A 21,116-nucleotide genomic window follows, 5' to 3' on the forward strand; every position below is an offset into this window, starting at 1 on the left:
TGCGTATGTGTGCGCGGGTGTGGGCGTGATTGATCTGATAGCCTTTGTACTTCAATGGGGGATCTACTTTATTGAATAACCGACAGCCATGATCCCATGGTGTTTGTTGGTTATTGTGCGAATGTGTGTGTGTGTGTGTGTGTGTGTGTGTGTGTGTGTGTGTGTGTGCGTGTGCGTGTGTCAATGCCTGTTTCTCTGTGAGTTAAAAATGTGTGTCAAATATCAAAATCAGTGACCTTTACTGTAAAACCTTTGACACTCATGGGAGGTGAGAGCAGGGTTTCATTCATTCATCCTTACAGTCATACTGCCAAAGCCAAAACACAGACTACATATTTGGTTTCGACCAGAATCTCACCTTTTTGTCTGTTATAAAGATTATTATGTAATAGAAAGGTATACTTTCGATGAAAACAGCATGTATGCAGTATCTACAAAACGAAAACCAAAAAAATCTCTGGCTTTGTGTTTTTATCTGGCCTGCAAGCTCAGGTTTGGTCATCTCTGGATATCATGTACATGAACGTCTAAGTCTGTGATACTGGGAATTTCTTACAGCGACAATATCTCCCAGTCAACCATCTCCCATTAGTATCAACAAACCAGAGCTGGCACTACAATATTGACACTAATCCTGCCAATTCAGCTAGTCTAAAAGGAGCTTTACACAATTTGTGTCTGGTTTCACTTGTCAATGAACCAAATAAATATGTAAAAAACAAAAACCACATAAGTCGTTAATTTGGCTGTTTTAAATGCACAAAATGTCATTTCTGCAGAGCTAGACCTTCTGGAAGAATAAAGACCCGAGTCACTGATCCGCAGCCATTTACTGACTGCGATAGCTCAGAGATTACTTTCTAATTTTAGGACTAAAAAGTGGATTTATCCTCACCACTGTTTATCGACCTGACTGCAGAAGCGATCCACCGAGGTGTTTATGGTCTGTAATGTTGGCTGCCAGCTGGAGCTGGAGGGTAAATGTACTTTACAACGTGGACGTAACATTACAGAGGTGAGAGGAGAAAGAGAAAAGAGAGAGAACCAGAGTAAGTGTTAAATCTTGTGAGAGTTGACCTGAATTTAAACACACAGACACAAACACCGTCGGCGTTGCTCGCTAGCATACAACAGTAAAGTAATCTGGCTGTTTGGGGTGAATGAACACTGTGTGCAACATAACACAAATGATCCCACGGTAAAACTCGCACAAACTGTGGTGGTAAACGCACTATTAAACAGCCTGTCAGACATGACTCAGAGATCAACAATCACAGATGGGGTAATGATTTAAAGTTTGATTCATGTTAAGTTTTACATTTACAGAGCTTACAGAGATTTTCCTGTTCTTTGCATTGCATGAATGTAACTGTTCACAGAGAAACAGCTAACTAGCTAGGTAAGGCAAGAGCGCTATATCAAGTGAAAGCTAGCGAACGACTAAAATGTTCTTGTATACCTTAGCGGCTAACTGTAATTGGAAAGTGACATCTACCATTACCTAGTCCACATAAGTAATGAGGCAGTATGTAAATCCTGCTATTTTCATATAGTTAATATTAATGCCTCATTGCAATCGATCCTGTGGTCTCTCTGTCACTCGCTTTCAAAACAAATGCACACACTAGCAAAGTTTTTTACAACAGCAGGCTCTGGAGTCACTTTGACATTTCTAAAAACAACCAGAACTTTTTAATTAATTTTGTTGAGTTGTGTATTTACATTTTTTTTGTGTTTCCAACAATGTTCAAACCCAGAGAAATCCCCAGGTTACCTGAGATAACATTTTGTTTCTTTTGGTCGCTTGTTGCTATAACTTCAGAGAGGCTCATAGAGTGACTGTGACTAAACATGAGGTGAAATAAACTTTAATACCTTACTTCACCCAGTACAATTTCTGACTTAGTCACGCAGGGAGATTTTCATTGGCAAAATAAACATTTAATCCTTGAACAATTAAGTTAATTTCTTTCAAAGTGATTCAAGTGAAGATTATCCAGATGCAGATGTGCAGCATCTGCTCTGTCTCGTGTGTTATGTAGGTCTTGGACTATGTATCTGTATCTGACCTACGTCGAGGCCAGTGTGGTTCTGCTGTCAGCACTGATGATGAGTCAAGTGCTCATCTTCCCCCCGGGGGTCATGGTCTTTTAACTTTTCAGTGCCCTCACCCCTCCCTCCTCCTCTTCCCTTATTAATTTCCTGCTCTATCTCCTTTGATCCTTTATTCAGCCTTTTCTGCCTTTGTCGCTGTAATTCTGCTGAAATATCCTGCTTGCTTTTTTAACAGCCTGACTTTTTCTCTCTTTTACTCGCTCAGTCTTAAAATGCTTTGAAGGAGTTTAGGCGTAGCCCTCTCCATGGCAACGCCATCTCCCATGCTTACACATACACAGACACACGTTTTCTCGCCGTCTCTCATCTCATAATTCTGCCCTACACTGCGCTTTATCGCTGTACCCTCCCCCTGTATGCACTCCCTCTCCCCCTTCCCTCTCTCTCTCTCTCTCTCTCTCGCCTCCTTCTCTCTCACACACATTCACTCCTGCTCTGGCAGCTGGTCTACTGCTAATGCTGCACCATCCACTGGCTGCGAGATGTTCACCCCAGCTTGTAAAGGATCTGCAGGGGAGTCGAGGTAAGGCATCCACACTTGTTCCCTGTGGGGCAGAAGCACAGCACAGATGTTGCTGCTGTTGGCTGCTGACAACAGCTAACTGAAAGAAAAATGACTGAAGAGCGTGTGTGTGTGTGTGCTGATTTGTGTGAGAACTCCTCAGCTGGAGTAGGCAGCCTGTTTGAGTTGCAGGTTATGTGTGTCACTGTGCGATCTCCATGCAAACACAGTCAAGTGAAGTGTGCTTCTTTTTACATGGTTCTTCTCTTTCTGAATTTTCCTACACTTGAGGAAAATATTCCCTTATGTGTATGTGTTGTGTGTGTGTGTGTGTATTTATTTATTATTTTTTGCATGTGTTTGTGTGTGTTTGTGTACCTGTTGTGAGACAGCCAGTTGAAGCCCGGTGGCACACAAATTGTCTTTCGAGTAATGCTGCAACGGTGCTGCAGCGTCTGATTATGGTGCTACAATCTCTGGCGGTCTATGACATGATGTTGTGTGCGTTTGATTTGCAGGGGGATGGTGAGTGGGGGCATGAAGTTAGGTTTCTGCATATGTGCGTGGGTGGGTAGGAGCAGTGTTTCTTAATATTTTCATAAATCCAACTCAAAACACTGGAGGAGGAAACTCAGGGCGAGCAACAGATACCACACGCAGAAGTGAAAACAAGAACACTTCTATCGTTTTTAGTTATTATCAGTATTGTTAAGAGAAGGAGAAGAGTATGTGCATGTGGATAATATGTGAAATGTGAGTGTTCTGAACTCCGTGTGAGCCGGTGGGTAAATGTCGTCATGCATGCATGAATTTTCCAGCATGTGTGTGCGCCAGTGGGCATTCATTGATGTTCCCGTGCATGTACAGTACATGGTGAGTGTGTAATATGTGTAAACCAAAGTGCCCCTGAGGAAATGTGGTCCCTATACTGTATGCAGTGCAGAGGGAGAAGCAGTGGGAGGCAGAGAGATGTTATTTGATTTATGATGCTGATTCCCAGAGGAAGCCCTGCGCGCGTGGTAATAGCAGACATTAAACATCTTAAGACATCTAGCAAGAGATGAAGGCATTGATCAAGTCCTTACTCCAGGGGAGATCTTCTAGCAGTGCTTGAAAAAGTGTGACGTACATCGATTATTCCTGCAGAAAAGTTCCTTCTGTTCGATTGGCAGGCTTTAAAATGAGATTATGAGATTTTTGTCAAAAGGAAGAACAAAGCAAACACATTCTTCCTCCTGCAATTTAAAGGTTGAATCTATGAGGAAAAAATGCACCCTTGTTCAATCCGAGGCTGTTCTCAGTCCCGATGCATCAAATACAGCAGCTGGGTCAGTGGCCTTACGCTTCTAAGTATAACACCGCAGGTACCCTTCTGTCATCACTCCTTGAAGCGCCCCTCTTCAGTATAAAGAGCAAATAAAGTCATGGGATGGTTGGAGTGGTTGGATGGGTCAAGACTGATTAGTTTTAAGTTATGTTCAGTAAACAAGTTAACATCTGTAAATAACCTAACATGACGTAAGTGACATACTTCTGTCAGACGGGACATGAGTTAAGTCACTTACAGAACTTACGTCAGTGTAAGTTACGAAACTTAGTTATTTTAACCCAAAGTGTGATCTTCACCTAAACCTAACCAAGTAGATTTTTTCTGCCTAAACCAAACCAAACCGCAACCATTTATAAGATTCATGAAGTCATAATGGGTAATATGTGAACTGTTTGTCTGCAAGCTTTATTCAGAAAGTCTGAATGTTGTATATTATTACTAACTTGACCGTGGGGCCCTCCACGTCCGAAACAGATGCTAGAGGGGTAGTTGGAGCGTCATAGTTTGAAGCTTAAGGCCACTGATCAAGTCGCCTTGTTTGATGAGTTGAGGTGAGAGCATACTGTCAGTACGGACACTCTTGGGTTTTGCCAACAGGTTTATTTGGTCTGTTACAAGCGATAGCTTATGGTGGCTAACGTTAGCAAATGCTTACAAGATTTACGTAGGTATAGCTGGACATTACCAAGCCAGTTCACCGACTTTCTGAATTGACTGATCTGTCTTTTTTAGAAATGTGTATTCAGTTTATTGGTGTAAAAATGTGGGTAAACTTTTGCTCAAAGGCACATTTATGAATATTTTTTAAATTTGTCCCCACCTAATAAAAACAGAAAGACTTCTATTTTGATGACCTGCCTTACTGCTTCTTATTCCATGAAATTTCAAATTTTCACCTGGAACCTTAAATTTGTGTTTTCCTTTACATAAATAAAGATTTATTAGATGCTTAATATGTCTCTAATATGTCTAAACCTACGCCCTTTTTACCATCGGCTCTGATAGAGCAGTGAACAATTTGTAAGGCAGGGTGTAGTTGCTTTACCACAAACACTGCTGTCTTTAGAGAATTTATTTCGCCTAGGAGCTCCTATCATGCTCATATCATGGCATACATACTTTACACACTGTAGCACCATTAAACAGTTATTATTACATTAAATGAAGATAAAAAATCTTAAATAGAATGAGACAGATTAGAGAGTAGAATAAAAGTGCAGCGCAGACACGGCGCAATGAAAGATATGAATAAATAGTCCCGATATCAACCACAGAGGCAAAAAGAGACTGTTGACACAGCAGTCCAGACTAAGAGGCTTGACAAATCACAGACGTGCTGTGTGGAGTGGACGGCTGGTCCTGTCGGCAGCTCTCTGCATCCGCTGCTGATCCCAGCTCAAAATAGATGGTGGCTAATCTGCCCCTCTCAGGTGGAGTGAATTCAGGATTTGTCCCAGTTACTTAAATGTGCAGGCGCATGCACACAGATATACACATGCACATATTGTCCACTCATGCATTCTTATGATGATTAATGCTGCCAGTGTCAACACTTGTGCAAACACAGCAGAAAAACTGTCCAGCAGAGTCAGGAATCTCCCTGTTCTTTTATGTTTTTGCAGTTATCTTCATCTCTTTAATCTATCTGGGTGAAATTTTGTCATCGTGCCCATGCTCTGTCTCATCTCTTCTGTCCCTATTATGACTTGAATAGGGCACTTGAGATTTGATAAAAGTCAAATCCTACTCAGAGAAGACTGCGCACAGCTTCCTGTCTTCCCGTCCTCACACCTCGCCGCTCCTTCCTTTGCTCGTCATTAACCATCTTTCATTAATCCGCCCACAGTCTGCCAACACTCTTCACTTCCCGTTTTCTCTCCCACCTCCTTTCTCGCTCCCACCTCCGTCACATGTGCTTCCACGGTCATTAAGGCTCATTTCCAGTCACAGCTTGGATGGTGCCTCATCTCCTTTTGTAGATCGTCACGCACGCCTTTCCAAACTTTTGTTCACTTCCGCCGATACTTTTCTGTTTCTTTGGCTCTAACTGCTTCCAAACCAAATCAACCTTTTCCTCTTCATTAACCTGCCTCAGTGTTCCCTCACCTACTTTTGTGATGAGATCAATGCAAACTTTAATACGGTGAACCATGACTCCCCGCCGCTGCAGAGGGGATTTACTTTAAACTTCCGCAGCTTGTGTTTATATGTGCCTGTTCCCATTAAGTGGAAAATCAAGTGGTGTGAGGAAATTGCCATGCTCTCAGAACGCACCTGATTAAATTGTTTTTGTGTGGGATTAGCGTTTGCAGTTACCCCTGTGTGTGTTTCTCATTGTGTGTATGTGTGTGGAGGGGGGAAGGGTGGATCTTGGGTCTGTGCTTTGCCCTTCATCGACAGCCAGAGCTGCAGCGAAGGGGAAATATGTGAATGAAATGAGGTTTTTTCTCTGATCAATGTCGTCTGCAAGAGTGAGCAATGGAGAGAGTAGGACTGAAGGCACCGTGGAGGCCGTGGGTGGAGGACGTGCAGTGTGTGTGTGTGTGTGTGCTCATGTCACAGCTTGTTAATTTGGGTGCATGAATGTACATGAGAGCGCGCATGCAGTGCTATCTGTTTCTATCTTTAGTTGTCTTTGATTGTGTGTATGGCTGTGTACTCTCACTTGTTTGTGTGATCTGAAAGAATGGGTATATGGGTGGGCTCGCTGTCACTTTCACTAAAATCCACCAACAGAGAGAAGAGCGATGGGGGGGACGACGACGTAGGAAAATAAAAATAGGATGGAAACGAGGAGAGTGTGAAGAGTGATAGACTGAGGATTATGAAGGGTGACGAAGGAGAGATGGAAATGAAAGAATGAGTAAAGGAATGCACAAATGTATGTATGAAAAATGTATATCTACATATTGCTATGCACTTTCCCGTACCCAAGGAAGATTGACAGCCCCCATGGTCGCAGCTAGAGGAGAACCTAATATTGAAATAAAACTGACTAGATGATGATTGTTTTACTATCTGTTGAATAAAATACTTTTTCAGTTGATTTCCCTTTATTAGTCACATCACTACAGACGGTAACATCAGAGCAAAACACTATAAACCTCTCGTTTAATAACAATAAATTATGTTTTGACAAACTTGCAGCAGTGCACCATTAACTCATAACGCATAATTTTGAAGTATGTGTACTACTTAAAGCTGCTACAAGGAATTTTTTTTTTAAATTCTGGCGCCCTCTGTGGACAAAAGATGACGATGGTAAAAACAAGCTAAACTTGGCTCTTGATTAGCTGTGGATTAATTTGCGTGCAGTCTTCTTCATTTCATGTGCACTTTCACAAAAATAAACATTAAATGATTTTAAAACTGCTCCATGGTGATATTTAAAGATCCACAAGGTAACTTTTACTTGTGATGGAGTATGACAGTAGTGTAGTATTAATAGTTTTTCTGGATCTGAATACGTCGGCCTTCAAAATCATGTCAATTTTCACAACTGGAATAACAACAAGAACCACTGAATATGTCTTTGATCCAAAATATTTACATCCTCCTCCCCTTTGTGAAAATGTGCAGGAAGGACAAAATGATTCACAAGTCCTTAATATGCCTCTTATCAACTATATGTACTTGCAGAGAACAAGAGCTTCTCACAGTTCACATCAAAGGGGTGTTGCAGTGTGTTCCTTCATATTTCTGTGCATTTTTATTTGTGTCTGTGCGTACAGGCTGAATCATTTTTGTTTTATCCTGGTCAGAGCAGCAGACGGATGAGATTTCCTTCATCAGTCCATGTGGTGTTTACAAACACGTATACAGAAGCCTGGTCGCAAATCTTTAATAAATGTTTTCTTATCTCAACATCAGCTTGATTACGTGATTAGCTCAAGATGTCGCCTGTTTTTCAATTGAATTATCTCATAGTCATCATATAACAATGCACTTTTAAATTAATTTTGGTTTAATCAGAGGAATCAGTGGTTACCATGTCGGCTTGCATCATAACTTCAAATATGATGAATGAATCTCTTTTGACCTTCGCCGTCATGAGTGGAGGGACACGCACAACTATCAACCAGTTATCTAAGGATAAAGAGATAATTATCCTCAGTTAATTAGAAAGAATCTGTTGTGACCATGATTAACTCATTAACTGCAAGCATCCTCCTGATCTAGAGCCTCACTCTGAAGTCAATGGTTTGCAGCTAAAATCATTTTAAAGCAGGTAAAGCACATTAAAAGAAATGCCAGGATGCGTTTGGAAATATTGTTTGGCTGTCATTCAATACGTAGGTGTGGTGCCTCTGGTGCATGTGAGTATCTGTGCATGTGAGTATCTCTCTGTGTGTGTGTGTGTGTGTGTGTGTGTGTTATAATAGATGGTGATGGATGTGGTTGAGGCAGGAGCCATTAAAGCAGAGCATCAGCACAGTCTCTAAATCAGCACCCCTCCTGGAAAACCTCATATGACTAAGTAACCTATTAGAGAAACAGAAGGGAGGGAGGGAGAGACAGATGAAGGAAAAGAGAAAGGTCTCTCATGTCTATCTGGGCACATATCACTCCCTGGGAATCCATCTAATGACTAAATACCTTATTACATGGTGGGGAGAGAGGCGGAGGAAGGGAGAGGCAGCGAAGAGGGAACAAAAGTAATAAAGATGGAAACATCACGTCTCTGGTGGAGTCTCACTGGAAATGGGTGGCAGGGAGAAAGTTATTGAGAATGAGACGAGGGACTGAAGGAAAATTAAGAAAACTAGACTGGGGGAGAGAGAAAAGGTTGAGATTGAACAAAGGAAGGTGAATTATTGATGTTTCGAAAATGTTCTGTGAGAAGATAGTGCATTAATTTCAACTAGAATACCCTGCATAAAGTCTGCATAACAGATTTATGAGACTGAATCTGAAGACATCAACATTGTAAATCAGGAGTTGTTGTATTCAAAGCAGGCCTGCACGTTGTGAGGAAAATCTGTGATGTGCAGTAACACTGTTCAATCATGTGATGACTGACTATAAATAAATAGTGAATATTGAAGTGCCCATATTAGGTCTTCTGCATGTATTTCCTTAGCCATCATGTCAGATGACCTCACCCTCGCCACCTAATTTACACAGATTAGTCTGACGGTAGTTAACGGCTTGCTGGGACTTCACGGCCAAATGGTGTGAATGCATGGCTCATGTATCTAGGTCTCCATCTGATTGGGGAAATGTTCACATGCTGAGTGTGAACACATGCTTGTTGTTTTTATCATGTGTAAGGCTTGTCAAGTTAGTTATTGTGTATTTTTATGTTTATGTTTATTGAGATCCCCATTAGCATCTGCACAGCATCCGCTATTCTTCCTGGGGTCCAAAGCATATACATGGTATGGTATACGTATTTTAATTGCGATTGTGATCAGTCAGCAGTAGCACAAAAAAAAACAGATTTAACAGTAAAATATCTTCACAGAAATAATGTCAACAGACCCCGACATGAACAGTTTTCATTGGAACTACTTTCTGCTGGATAAATAGTCTCTAAAAAAACTGTAACAACAAGTTACTGTGCAACTGTTCATGTTTTAGAAAGACGCATTGCTGTTAGAGTAAAACGTGCTTTTGTTAACTCAAAATGCTGGTAAATGGAAATTTAAAGTGTTGATCTAATCTGACAAAAACACACTTATATATAGAATATAATAAAGTCTTGTAGAAGAGCCCTGTAATAAATTCTCCCTTTGTAAAACATAAAGCAAAGTTTGACATTTAATTTTATTTCTGGCGCAGAGATCGATACCACTCTCCTTATATGTTATTAAATGTGACGATAGCCGAAAGCCAATTAGTTTGACTTAGCACAAAGACTGTAACGGCTGCTGTCTAAAACCCATTTGACCCTCTCTGTTCTGTTCATCTCGTGGACTCTGCTCAAGCTGTGATGCTCAGTGATACTTAAAGTGGCTTTAATCCGTATTTTTATAACAACAATGTAGTCTATAAAATGACAATGTGCAAACAATGAGGCAATATGATAATGATAAGTTGTAACTCGTGGTAATAAACCTACAGAGAGTTATATAAATCTGCAGCCCGCTTTATTGAGATATTATAGTAAACGTTAGCACACTGTTTAACTCCAGCCTGCAACTTGACTGTTTTGATCCAGAGCACTAAAAAACTACTGGACACTACCTGATCAGCGCCAGACAGGACACTGACAAAGTTAGCAACTAGCTGGTGAACACAATGGAGCATTCAGCAGCTAAATGGTCCAAATGCAGATACGGAGGCGGGCAGATTAAAAACAAAAGCTAAATTTAGAGTGAAGCTGAAAGTCCAAGTACAAAAACACAAAATTCAAAAAGGCAAGCGACAAAGGCGCACAGAAGTGGGAAGTGAAACGTGACAAATGAGGATGAAACTACAAAATAAAACAGGAAATGGAAACAGGAAACAGGAAATGACTCTTTTAAGTACACATACTTCAAAGAGTCAGATATCTTCCTCAGGAGTTGGTAGAGACCAAAAACAGAGTGGACAGACAAGTTTGCAATATCAACTTAAAAAGTGTTGATAAGTCAATGTGTTGCTGACTTGTATCTGCCGCCCCAAGTGGCCAAAATAATCAGATATTGCAGGTTTAAAGTGCTCCGCGTGTTGCAGAAACAAGATAACTCAGTTAGGTCCCAGTTTAATTTTGCTCTTGCGCAATTTGGCATTTGCTCTTCATGTCTGTCTCCCCTCTGCACCCCACCAGGTAAATCATTTACCTATGCTGATATACAGCTGCACATCTGACACTGATTAAAGACATTTTTAGACAACAAATGACACAGTGGTCTATTACACAGATTGTGTCCAGCTGGTCCACCTACGTAGGGACACCATGCTTTAACTATGATTAAGCTACAACAAAAAAACACCATGTGGGCATGACAAAGTGCGACCTGTGCTGTCAGTGTGTATTAGTTCACATCCGAGCAGGAACATCTAAACTTTAGTCTTGATAGTTACAGTCCTGAGTCTGAGAGAGCCAGATGTCATCAAGCTTTACCCTGAGTTAAACTGCTAATATCAACATTAACATGCAGCAATGCTGTTTTATGGTTAAAATGCTCATCGCGGTGTTCAGTAAGTATCAGAGGAAATGACACTGTGGCGACCTGCTGACATCATTCGCTGTAACAGAAAATGTGATGGTGGTGTGATTGCAAGTTTCACATGTAAGTATGTTGTTGATGATCTTTACTTGAAACATTGAGGAGACATGAGGACAGGACTCCAGACTCTGAAAGCAATCCATGTGTCAGTTGACAATATTCTTCAAAGTTGAGTGAGAAACTGAACCTGCTGCAGTTTTACTGCTCAGTAACTGGCTGCAACTGTAGAAATAAATGTCCTCGTCACAACATGTGACTACAGTACATGTTGGTAGCAGCAAGGTCAAATACACATATCATTCTGTACATGCATCATGAATTTATGTAACTTTAAACTAGAGGAAGATGATCTGATGGAAAATCATCAAAGCCAGAAACAAAGAGCTACTGTCTGGCTCACTGAGCATGTGCAGTGCACATTCACTGCATCTCTTTCCTGCAACAATGTTATACTCTGAGATAAAACATGTATAAAAACTATAATTCTGTGTATAGACTTTGTGCTGGACACACCATCTATATGGTGTTATCAACATAGTAATTGCCTTTCAGGGTCACGGTTAATGTTACGGTCAGTAAGTAAGAAAAATGATTTCACACAAACAAGGCCGAGACATTTATAACGGTAATCAATAAAGCAATCATGAGTGTTATTTTCTAATCTTTAAGAACAAGGGTTCAGTGTAGCTAAAATACGACACATGGCAGAGTCAAATGAAAGCCATGGTGCTGTATTTCTCTTAGAATGGACACACACTAAAGAAAAGACAAAAGAAAAGAAAAGAAAGTTTCAGTTCATTTAAACCAATATTAATGTTGATTGATTATTTTGGCCACTTGACATATTATCATCATCAAGTTGATAGCTAACATGTTAGCAAATAGTTGCTTTTTTACACAGCAGATACGGAGCAACATTAGAATTAATCTGAAGTTTCTTCAGACACCAAAATTCACTCTACTTTTAGCTCTGTTTCTGCCTTTGTCTCCTTTAAAGGGGCACTACGTACTCTTGTAGAAGTAATTCAAACTCAGAATTTTAATATTTACAACATTAACGAGGTCATAATACAAATCAAATATTTATTTTTTCCATAACTGAATAAACAAGCTGTTCTCAGTGGAAAACAAGGTCCAAGGAAGACTGTTTGGTGCTAGAGAGATGGCAGGGTCCGCCACATATAAACAAAAAGAGAAACAGTATGAAATTGTGTTGTCCTTCAAGGTCAGTTTGTTTATTCAGTCATGGAAACAAAGAGAGTTTGTTTATTTAGGCATAAAATATCTTTATTCTCTTAATTATGTGGTGAAAAACATTACAAACCATTTTAATTTTGGATGCCATTGTTACTCAGTATTAATGTATTGTCTACTGTCAGGTGTCTTGCTTGCTAACTGAGCATAACATGCCCTTTTTTCCTGCTATTTTCCATCTACGTGTCTGACTTTCATGGAAACTGTTACTGAAGCTGTCTTCATTCTCACAGGACATCTTTAAACCACTAGAGGGAGAGTGAGCTCTGCAATCACAAGTGTCACTGTCAGCCGTTTTTTCAAGTTTTATTGAAGTGCAGTATCTTCTGTGCTGGAAAGCTCATTGTACATGCTCTTCTTTTTCATCTCTAATTATGATAAGTACAGATGCAGACTGACTCATCTTTGTGTGTGTGCACACACACAGACCCGCAGACACGTAGACCACATTATGCTAGTAGAGCGTTTTATTGCTTTTAATCAGTGTAGTATAATCTCCCCATGATAGTGATATGGACTGGAGAGCATATCCAGTCACCAGCCATATAGAAAGACAGGGAGTAAGAGTACATTGATAATATTTCATTGTGAGAGCTCTTGACTGTGATCACTGTGAACAGGCTTCAGATTTGCTTGTTGGGTTTTCTTGGATTAATGTGACTAATATGATTTCATGTGAATGCAAATCGATCTTCTATTCAAAGACTGAAAGACACGAGTTCAGCTTTAATGTTGAAAATGAAACCCAGACCCTCCCCAGGACATTGGTTTCTTTTATTCTGTGCTTTCAGGGCTTTTATTTGCCTTCGAGCTCCAGTTCACACAGGTTGTGAAAAAAAAGAAAACCACACAATTGAATTCAACACAAAAGCCTGTAAAAGAAGTAAACACTACCTTTGTCTGAGTGGTGTTGAGCTCTTTGGTGGTCATTAGGCCGTACTGTATCACAGGGCTGTATTGAATTCAAAGATGTGTTACCAGCCAGGCACAGTGGGCAACTGCAAAAAACATTTGTAGCATCGTACACATCCAAAGATTTTAAACACTAGGTGCTGGACAGAACCAAGAATACTCAAAAATACAAAACAGAGTCCACGCATAAGATAAATGCTCCTGTGAATGATTATTACCTCCACATGTGATATTTCGGTCCCAAACCCTTCTTCAGACATGAAGCAAAGTGACCACAATACAAATACCTGTATGGAGGGGTCATGTGACTACAACTTGTCCAACAGTATGTTAGACTTAACATACTGTGTAAAACGGACCCTGTAAATATGGATATATGTGCAATATCATCTGTGCAATTTTATGTGATTTTATCTATTTGGTCAAATTTTATTACAAACTGACTGTGGGTGACTTTTCGTTGCATGTATTTCAGTTCATTTACACAGGTGATTGACCAGTTTGGAGGCTGAAATGTCAGCTGTTGCACAGTCCCATCCTTGAACTGAGTTTGTCATACGTTACTCTGTGACGCTCTACTTTTTTAAGTCCATGTAAAGACTCTGAAGAATTGTGATACATTTCGGGTGCTGAGGTAACACAACTTGCTGTGTTTTGCTTTGACTTTTGACAGTCTGGTCATGTGTCATGTGTCACGGTTTGCAAAATGATGAGGACCCAGATGCAGACAGGCACAGGCAGGCAGTAGAACAAAAAGCAGGCTTTAATGAGCCGATTGTCCAAAATCTGAAAAATCCAAAAAGGCGAACAATAAAAAGGCAGGCTAAGGAAAATACTCAAGTAACACAGAAACTGAGGACAAACCTAAAACCACAAGGAAGAAACCAAGAACACAGGAGACACACAAGGGCCGAGGAACAGGGACAGGCTTAAATACAAACTAAACTAACAAGGGGATGGGGTGTAGGTGGAGACACACTGGGAACAGGGCAGTACCAACAAGGATGATGTGAGGTGGTTGTGGAGAGAAAATCCGGCTGGGGACACAGGAGGGAAACATGACTGCAGGAACACCTATGTTAGTATTTATTTGTTTGTTTTATTTTATTTGTTATAGAGGCAATCAACAAAAGTGAACATAAATGCGGCCATTTTATATGCTATACCCGAGTTAGTGTAAAAATCATTTTTGTTGTCCTTGTTGTTCTCTGGGTGTATAATGAAACTGCAGTCTGTATCTTGCTGTTTGCTGCACTTGAAGAGTATTGGATTTGACAGGATACACACACAATACAGAGGGCAGTAGCTATGAGGTGGGGGGGTCAATGTGGGGGCTACCAGCACGTTATTGACCCCAAACAGCTTGATGCAGCCATCACACAAGCTTTCTGAAACCTCTTGAGTTCTTTCAGTACATTAGCTGTGTGAATGTGAACTCTTGAGAGCGAGACCTGTCAAATCTGGAGCGAGGAGGAAGGGTGTCAGGAAGGACACTCCCTTTGGTCGCAACACGGGACGTTTCTATGTATACACCGCAGTCTGACTGCACGGCTGTTCAGCTCCTCCCTTTCCTTTAATAGCTTAAATATCACACTGTATGTCGTTGCTGCTGTGCATCTGGCCGACTCCCACAGTGTAGTTTGAACAGATTTCATGACTCAGGACCTTCAAGCTACACAACCCACATCAAAATGAATTGTTAGGATTTTAACAATTTTGCTGAAAAACATGACCTCAGGTGTATTTTACTTCCAATTTTACATTTTTATTGTAATGCATCTGCTGTGCATTGTGAGTGTGTGTGTTGGAAACAAACACAAAGCTTGGAGAGGGTGGCCCCTCCTCACAGCGCTCCTCCCTCTGCTGAACTGAAATATGTGTGTGTACCTCAGTGTACCTGCATTTGTGTTTAACAGCCTGTGAAAGCCAAAGAGCAAGTAGTGTTTCGGGACAGTATTTGCCTGGTCAAGTGGCAAAGTGGAAAACGACAGCTATTTGGAGGAGGCGGGTGGCAGAGAAGAAGAGAACGAGACAAAAGAAAGAAAAAAGACGGCAAATAGAGGCGAGAGAGAGAGAGAAGAGAGAGAGAGAGGGAGGGAGGGAGGTAGGGTCAGAGAGACACAAAGTGCAAGTATAGACAGTATAGAGAGAGAGAGAGACTGACAGCAGAGCACACACTTCCCAGAGGAGAAAGCCTGAGACTGCTGAGAAGTTCAGTCTGGCAAAATGATGAGGAGGAGGAGAAGCGTGTCTTTTGGAGGATTTGGGTGGTAAGTTGGCTTTTCATTGAATGCTAACGTTTATTTAGTGTGTACACATGCTCGTGTCGTGCACTTTATGATTGCTGAGTTTGAATGATGCATTCTGCACGCTGAAACGGGTGTGTGTGGTGAAATGGGTGTGTGTGGTAGACATGTGAACTTTTTTTCTAAAAAGGAAGGATGGGTGGAGGGCCGAGGGCGCTCCTCTGTGTCACACCTCTGACACTTTGTCCTGTTTTTGATAGCCATGTGTATGTGTGTGTGTGTGTGTGTGTGTGTGTGTGTGTGTGTGTGTGTGTGTGTGTGTGTGTGTGTGTGTGTGGTGTGTACAGTTTCACTCTGTGCTGTCTCCGCTCAGGGAGGAATTACAATCAACAGGCTGCTTTGTCTCTGCCTGCTCTCTGTTGTTGTTTTTGCCGTCCTGTTGTGGGACTGTGGACACAGCTCTCGCCAGTTAGGTTCTCCTGCTCTATTGGCTGAGAAGAGTTCCCATGATGCAGCGCTGAAGAAGCTGCCAGGGAGCCCATTTAGCGCTGAATGCGCTGACACACTCGGATGGAGTGTTTTTGTGCTGGCTCCCCTGCTGGTTGTCATTCTGACACTGAAGCGCTGCTTCAGAGCACTTAACCTTCCCAGCTGGGTTGAAGCGGCACGTCCTGCCAGACAGGCTGAGATAACCTGAAACAGTCAAAGCTGAGGTGCACATTACATCTAACGGGGTTAATCAGTGGGTATTGTTTTTAAAACAGTGCTGACAACAAAACAGAGCAGAACGTTTTTCAGAAAAATACATTATTTCTTGGGAGCACACTGATTTTACTCGAGGTTCAGTTTACTCGTCATGAGAGGTATTTGCCCTGCGAAAACAGCTGTATTAACTTTTCTCTGGCTTTGAATGAGATTTAAACATAAGAAAAAATAACCCTGAGTTGCATTATGGGAATTGTAGCATCAAGTGTGTCTGGGGTTTAACCTACACTCGACTTCTGTCGCTTTGTTTATGACCATTTTTTGTTAAATCTGTCTCCTGTGGCTCCTCCAGCAGAATTGAAGTGCAATATATAAGTGCTGGAGGGATCAGCTCAGCAACACTTTGGGATGTTGTGTGACTGGAGACAAAAATATTCATGACACAACAGCGTAAGTGCAAAAATGAAAGACTGCCTTCTAGAAAAAACTGTCGCGCTGCAGGAAACTTTAGCGTGTTAGACAATAAAATCTTCTTCTTCTTAGAAAATAGGGACCGATAGGGGATGATTATCTCAGACACAAAAATACCTTTTTTCCCCCAAGAAGGCTGCATTAAAAATGTGTAATCATCCCATTGGGTGTTATCAGTTCTGCAGGCAATCTAATCCATACATCCCTGAAAGAAAATGCAGGACAAGTCCAGTGGATTAACAGATACCATGTGAGGGAATAATGAACATTTTTCTTTTTCACTCAGCTGTCTTAAGTGAGGAAACAGCCCGGTGAGGGTACACTCGAAACCATTACATGCTGCTGTCCCACTATCCGTTGGCCTTAAGGCCCTGACACAGCAAACTAACATCAAAGAACTACAGTAGCTGCGTCAAAGGCAGACTGTTGCATCACCTCACGTCTCCTGTGTCTCGACCAAAAAGCTGCACTTGAACACAACACAAAGGCTACAGCTGGCAGCCAACAAGCTTGTACGTTCTGTGCCTGCATGAACGGAAATACCTGCCTGACAATATCCAACCGTTGTTATGATTAATGTCATTTTTTGACATCACTATAGCTCATGTAGCTAGTAGTAGTGTGGCTTTAGGCTTTTACTCAGCCTTGTTGTTGATGTTGAACATTGTATTTCTTTTATTCCTCAAGCTATCTGGTCAATTTCTGAAATTTGAACACATGGCCACAGACAAACACAGACATGAATGCATGGACGGCTGGTTCAGATGGAGAGCTATTTGAGTACCTGCTTAAAGATACATCAGTGAATGCAGCACCAAATCTCAAGCAGGGAGGATGTTTTTCTTAAAAATGCATCAGATGATGTCTGATGCATCTGGTAGAGGAAAAGAAATTGTTGTTGTATATCAGCGGCGAAAGCGCTGTTCAAATTTTGTAATAAATCCTGTCCCATCTGGACACACAGATCTGTCCCCAATGTGATTAATGTACACACACAAACACACACACACGCACACACACACACAGAGTCAATTGTAGTATTCTCCTCATCTCCAGGATGTGGGATGAATAAAGCTTACGCATTTTGATGTCATTTGTTTGGTGAATCAGACATAAGGTGGGTGTTGCATCTTCTGCTCAGAGATGAATCCAGCGATGGTACAGAGTTCAGCTCCATCATAGTATAAAAGAGGCTCACATTTGTCGTTGTGCAGGATCAGATACCAGTGGCACATGAAGGTGTCACAAAATGTGAGACACCCACAGGGAGTAGGTTTATTGTTTAATTTCACTGTACTCCTGTGAATTGAGGATCAATAAACAACATAGTTGCCTGCAGCTACATTAACAGCTACACCAGCTCAACATGGACCTGAATTATCCTGGCATTTGAATATCTGGTTAGTAACAAACAACAAAACATCAGTGTGACGACAACGCTGTTGTTGATATCATTCAAAAACTGTGGAAAAAATTCAAATTATATTTAAAGCAGTCAGGTTGGGTGAAGGTGGAGTAAAAATAGTTTGCACTGTGTGTTAGTACGCTGTGTTTGTACGTGTTTGTGTCTAACATGAGTGGGTGTATGTGCATGACATAGATTTGGCACCGCTCGGTCTCCAAATTAATGGGATTAAAGATTTAACGTCATAACATCTTCCTTGGAGAGGCATGCGAGATAAAGGAGCACTGAGCGTGCACACGCATGTGTGCACAAACTCAACACACTTACATACATGAGTACTTGAACACCCTCCTCTATTATCAGCAGTAAATAGCAACTGAAGTCAAAAGCTGTTAATGATACATCCTCTGACTGGGCTCTGTGTTTTTAGTATGAACAGAATGTAGTGAAGCATGAATAAATCCCTTATGAACACTGAGACCTCTCATAACCGGTCTGAGCAGCTTTTGGAAATGTACCCTTGGTAAAACAAGTTAGCTGTCGTGAAGCTGTGCTCTGCTCTCTGCCACTGATACTAGTCAGTACTGTGCTCACTCAGGCCTCTACCTACTCTGCATGAACGGAATATAATTAAATCTATATTGACCTTCATCAACAAGTTAGCTCTGCTGCACCAATCACAAAGCATGTAGGGAAAAAATGTGCGTCGCCCACCTTAGAAATGTTTTGTTTCACACCTATTGTATGCTTCAGTTCATAGTCGGTAAAGACTTTCCACATCAAAGTGAATGCCAGCAGGACAGGAGACGCAAGCGCACATTAACGGCCATTCTTGCAAATGCCAGGGCACCCAGGGGACCCGCTGTACTCTACCGTGCAGAGATGAAGTCATGCATCTTCCTCTCACCATCGTGATTTGCATTTCTTGCGGTGCTCACGCTGTAAAATAAGAGCACTTACAGCAGAGAATTGAACTGCTGCTTTTGAGCAATTTGTATTAGTGATCAATAATCTCTCTGTCTCTCTCTGTCTCTCTCTCTTTCTCCAGGATTGACAAGTCCACTTTGTCTGCACTGAAGGCCCGGTAAGTTCTTCTTGAAATCCTTGTTTTTGGACATCTTCTTGCTTCTAAAATGATAAAATCTTATCTCAATAACTAGTTAATAATCTAATCCTGGTTAGTCAGTCAATGAATGTGCTCCTGGAAGCACTGATGTGTCACACTGCTCACACGGGAAGACTGAGATTGCGGCTTCGGCCACATCGTAAGTAACTTTTAAAAGCCTATTTCAAGCTAGACTCTATTTACTCTTGTTTTCCATCACGCTTATTGACTTATTAACCTCCATGATTGATTCACTGAAGAGCTATGGGCATTATTCTTTTCACTGAGCAGCACACAATACAATACACACTCCTGCTGATGCCGAGCTCAGAGAAAGTCTTTTTCACAGTACAAGTGGAACTCAGCTCAACTCATTCCTGTCTTCTGTACTTTTGATGCTGTGTTCTGTGCTGGTTTATTGTTTCCTGTTTACGCCTCACTGCCATTTCCCTGAAACTTGCTGCTTGAGTGGAGATGGTCAGTTTGTAGTTGAAGTCAGTGGTTGTATGGTGGCTCACAGATGTGAATGTGACTAAGAGTGTAATTTCCTTTCATGACCCGCACGTTTTTTTCAAAATGTAATGCGCTGCCTTGCACTCACAGCAAGACTGATGGTTAGCAAACGTGGCTTTTCATGTTCACGTTAAATGCTTATATGCTGACTTTTACATCAGGTGGAAATGGCGTTATTACAGCTAACAAGGTTGCCAAATGGCCAACTGCAGTTTGAGTCACATCAGTGTATATATTTTTAAGGACACCTGGGGATATTTCTATCCGTTTTTGTTTCATCAAAAGCAGGAGACCTGTGGAGTATTTTTGGCGACCAAAACAGGTATTTCAAGCCAAACCATGATGTTTTCCCAACCCTAACCTGGTGGTTTCTGTGCCTAAACCTAACCAGAGCATAAGTACAGTGATGTGACGGGAGAGAAATAGAAATCGAAACCTAATTAACCTTGTTAATTTAAATGTATCTAAAAACAACGCCTTCACATACGTTTTTTTGTCTGGCTGAGGATCTCTAGATTTCATCCCATATAACTGGTTTATGATCTGTTTCTGCCGGATAGTAATTTGTCTTTAAAACATGACCTGTCATAACCCAGCCCACTCGCCAAGTGACGTTTCTGCAAACCACAGACACGTCCATACATATGTGTTGTAGGCGTTGTACTGTACCATATCCACATTCGTACAAAACATAACATGTTTAATCTCTGACTCTCATATTGGGACGATGAGAGGAAGGTGGTGTTGACACAGGCGACAAGGCGACAAAACTGCAGTTCGTGCATGCAGAAGTAAACCACTTGATATTTTTGACGAGGGACCATGATATTTAAACATTTGTAAGCGTGACACTACTGGATATTTTTAAGGAACCCTCGAGCCGTGTTTGTGGCAACCAAAACAGGTATTTTAAGCCAAACCATGTTGTTTTTGTACCTAAACCTTACCAGAGCATAAGCACAGCATTGTGATGAGAGATACATAGAGAATTCAATCTGAACAAACGTAAAGTTCCAACATGAACAATCATAACGTCCTAACTTACCTGTGGTTTTGTAGAAACATACTCTGCTTACATTTATTCTGGCGATTACAACAGCAACCACAGCATTCTGTTTAATAGCTGCCCCACGTTGCTCCACCGCTTGCTTGTTGATGTTAGATTCATTGGACAGGTGCCATTGTTCACTCTCACTTTGGCTGTCTTTGTTTTGGAAACAAGAACTGAAGATGTTCAACAGATAATTATGAGTCTCCTTTATGTTTCAGGGCTGTAAAAGGAGAAGTTAACAGTGCGGGTTTTGACAGATGTGCATTTTGATTTGTGGCCTGGTTTTGCAAGTTGAGAGAGACACTGAGGTGAAATGAAAATCACCTTGTGCAATGATCATTTGATTATGATTG

At 41.2% G+C, this 21,116-nt stretch overlaps 1 protein-coding gene across 5 annotated transcripts in view; it reads left to right on the forward strand.

The window, feature by feature from the left end:
- Positions 1-2,512: 2,512 nt before the first annotated feature.
- The window catches only part of rap1gap2a (RAP1 GTPase activating protein 2a), a 93,758-nt gene continuing 75,154 nt past the window's right edge, over positions 2,513-21,116 (forward strand). For 4 of the 5 annotated variants that reach the window (XM_084351335.1, XM_084351336.1, XM_084351338.1 and 1 more), the window contains exons 1-2: positions 15,430-15,537; positions 19,143-19,178. In XM_084351335.1, coding sequence (XP_084207461.1) covers positions 15,494-15,537; positions 19,143-19,178 — 80 coding nt within the window. In that variant the 5' untranslated portion in view covers positions 15,430-15,493. Of the gene's footprint in view, positions 2,639-15,429; positions 15,538-19,142; positions 19,179-21,116 lie in introns of those variants that run through there. The other variant, XM_084351330.1, reaches the window with a different exon arrangement.

Source organism: Pagrus pagrus, assembly GCF_965226575.1.
Source record: "Pagrus pagrus genome assembly, chromosome: 4".
Taxonomy (NCBI): Eukaryota; Metazoa; Chordata; class Actinopteri; order Spariformes; family Sparidae; genus Pagrus; species Pagrus pagrus.